This window comes from Parasteatoda tepidariorum, chromosome 10 (assembly GCF_043381705.1).
Source record: "Parasteatoda tepidariorum isolate YZ-2023 chromosome 10, CAS_Ptep_4.0, whole genome shotgun sequence".
NCBI lineage: Eukaryota > Metazoa > Arthropoda > Arachnida > Araneae > Theridiidae > Parasteatoda > Parasteatoda tepidariorum.
In genome coordinates, this window is record NC_092213.1 from 37,965,984 (window position 1) to 37,968,725 (window position 2,742).

General features: G+C 29.6%; 1 protein-coding gene across 1 annotated transcript; it reads left to right on the forward strand.

Moving 5' to 3' along the window:
• The first annotated feature begins 272 nt into the window (after window positions 1-272).
• On the forward strand, window positions 273-2,383 carry LOC139426784 (cyclin-D-binding Myb-like transcription factor 1). The gene has a single exon (XM_071186752.1). The coding sequence runs from the start codon at window positions 1,181-1,183 to the stop codon at window positions 2,375-2,377; it is 1,197 nt and encodes a 398-aa protein (XP_071042853.1). The 5' UTR covers window positions 273-1,180; the 3' UTR covers window positions 2,378-2,383.
• The last annotated feature ends 359 nt before the right edge of the window (window positions 2,384-2,742 follow it).

Below are 2,742 nucleotides of genomic sequence, written 5' to 3' on the forward strand. Positions count from 1 at the left end.
GGCGTATATGTTTCCAGGAAAACTTGATAAGTTTGTTTGTCTTTATACTGTGTTTTATAACATGGTTAGTACATTGTTTGGATCTTTTAAAGACATCACTAAAAACGATAGAAATAATTTCTAAGGATCCAATGAAGAAAGCAAGAGATATATGACAAAAAACTAACCCATCATGAGGGAAGGTGGGCGCACGATGTGCCCACTTAAAGCTTTGGGGGGAATTTTTACACTAAATAAAACGAATAGTTTGGGGGGGGGATTTTGACGAANAAAACAAAAATTACAGTCATCTCTCTCTGTTCTTGATTCTCATTCTGTAAAGTCAAATGATGAAAGTAAATCACAAAAAGTAGTAAAACGACTAAATAAAACTAACCTCTCATCACCAATTTTTTTAAAAAAATATGTGGAATCTTCACAAAATGCTTCAGATTCTACCCCAAACAAGCAACTTAATTTCACAACAGATGATTTGTTTGAGGATGTGGTGTGTATTTCAGATTCATTTCAGAGTTCTGAAAAATTACCACAAACTACTGGAACTTCATGTGATAATTCAACATCTATTCAAGTTTCAAATTCTATTCCATTGAAAAAAAGAGATAATGCTAATTCTGATCTAGATATTGTTTATCTCGAGAGTGTAAATTGTTCAGCCCATAAAAAGAGAAATACTCCAATAGGAAAACAACATAAAACAAAAATAATAAATAAAAGAAAACTTGCATGTTCTAATCATTCAATTATTAATTTTAAAAATGTTTCTAAAAAAAATGATTCAGGAAGGAATAATATTCAAATTACATGCAATCGAGACATTACTGGAGAACTTGATGAAAGTATTCATTCTGATCAACCATTTGCTACTAGTAATGGAAGTTGTGCACTAACAAGAAGTCGTAATGTTACAACATGTTTTAAAAATTCTAGTTCTGATTTTGTAAAATCAAGTATAGCCGTAAAGTCTTATAAAAATGTTAAAAACAAAGGTCTATTGAACGTTGAAAAGACAAATTTTGATTGTGATAAATTGAGTAATATTAAAAGAACTAATGTACAGGTTATACCGGAGTATGATTTAACTGAAGAATCTGAAGCAATTGTAGATAAACCTGATTTGAATAAAAAAGCTAGTGAAGTAATTATAACTCAATTTGATTTGGTAAAAGAATCTAATAAAATGATACCAAATATTGATTTGCCCAAAGAATCTAGTGAAGCAATCAACGTTGATGAGACAGAAAAGGCTGGTGAAGTGATAATACCTCAGTTTGATTTGGCAAGAAGGTCTAATGAAATGATATCAGAAATTGATTTGTCAAACAAATCTGGAGAAGCTATCAACATTGATATGTCAGAAGATTTTGTTGAGGTGATTTTGCCAGAACTTGATTTGACAGAAGAACCTGTAGATTTTACTATTCCTAGACTTCATTTAACTGAATCAATTCATTATTCAAGTACAGATTTTGAGTCACTTAAGTCTAAAGGTGTTGTAATTCGAAGTGGAAGATGGTCAAAAGAAGAAGAAAATCTACTTAGGAGGAATTTCAAAGATTTTCAATCTCGATTTGGTGTTTATGATGCCCTGCTTTTGCTGGGAATTGGAGGTCGGTTACCTCCTTATAAATATAAATTCGAAAACTTTAAGAAATTTCTGAGAGTAAAACATTTTTATGTTAGATTGGGTAAAGATATCAATGAAAGAACACTTCATAGTATATATGAGAAAGCTCGAGACGTATTTAATCCATTTAAAAAAAGTAAAGATTGCACTTCTAGTGATGTTGCCTCTATTATTTTGTTACAAAAGAGATATGGATGTAAGTGGACTTTAATTGGACAAAAATTAAAAATAAATAGCGTGGACTGTTATAAAATCTATATGCAGAATAAAATGCCTTGCTTAAAAGGTAAATGGTCTAAAACTGAGGTCATACAACTAATTTCAGCAATTAAATCTGTAGAAAATGGTTCTGATTTGTCTACTGTAAACTTAAAGAGAATTTCTTGGGATAAAGTTTCTGAACTTGTGCCAACACGAAATTCTGATCAATGCCGTTTAGAATGGATGAATAATCAAAGTAAAATTTATAAACGCATTTCTTATCAGAAGTGGAATAAATCCCATTCAGCGAAATTGATAATTCTTCTGAAAAACAAATTTAAATATTTTGAAGAATATCTTATAAATTGGACAGAAGTTTATAATTATTTTAAAAATGTAGTTCACTCTGAATGTGCTCTAAAACAAAAGTGGCATACTATGAAATCTAATGTACCTGATGAATATAAGATGAATTTTTCTAAGATTCTGGACTTATGCTTTAAAAAGTATAATAAGCATATTATGGAAATAAATCAAGAGAATTTTTAAAGCTTCTTTATTGGGTCACTTTTTTTTGATCTATAGTTTTCAATAAATAAGATAGTATTCAATAAATATAACCATTCTGTATAAGCAGTAAAGTTTTGAAATCTAATATGAAATATCACTTTTTAAATATCTTAATAAGCATGCAAAATTGTATTAATTTTTCTCTTTCACTCTCTCTCTCTTTTTTTATTTATTGCTCATTATCTCACTTTTTAAGTTCTTAAAAAGAAAATGGAAATCTTTAATTGTTGATATGATTTAGATTATTATTGAAAGTAGGTACTTAATAGGTTTTTGCATCTGGGTTACAGGGCGAGCAGGCCCGTCCCTAACCGATTTGAGAGGGGGGGTGTTGAAGTTTATTT

Coding starts and splice junctions, on each gene's coding strand:
- LOC139426784 (XM_071186752.1), top strand. CDS start 1,181: ATGATACCAAATATTGATTTGCCCAAAGAATCTAGTGAAGCAATCAAC.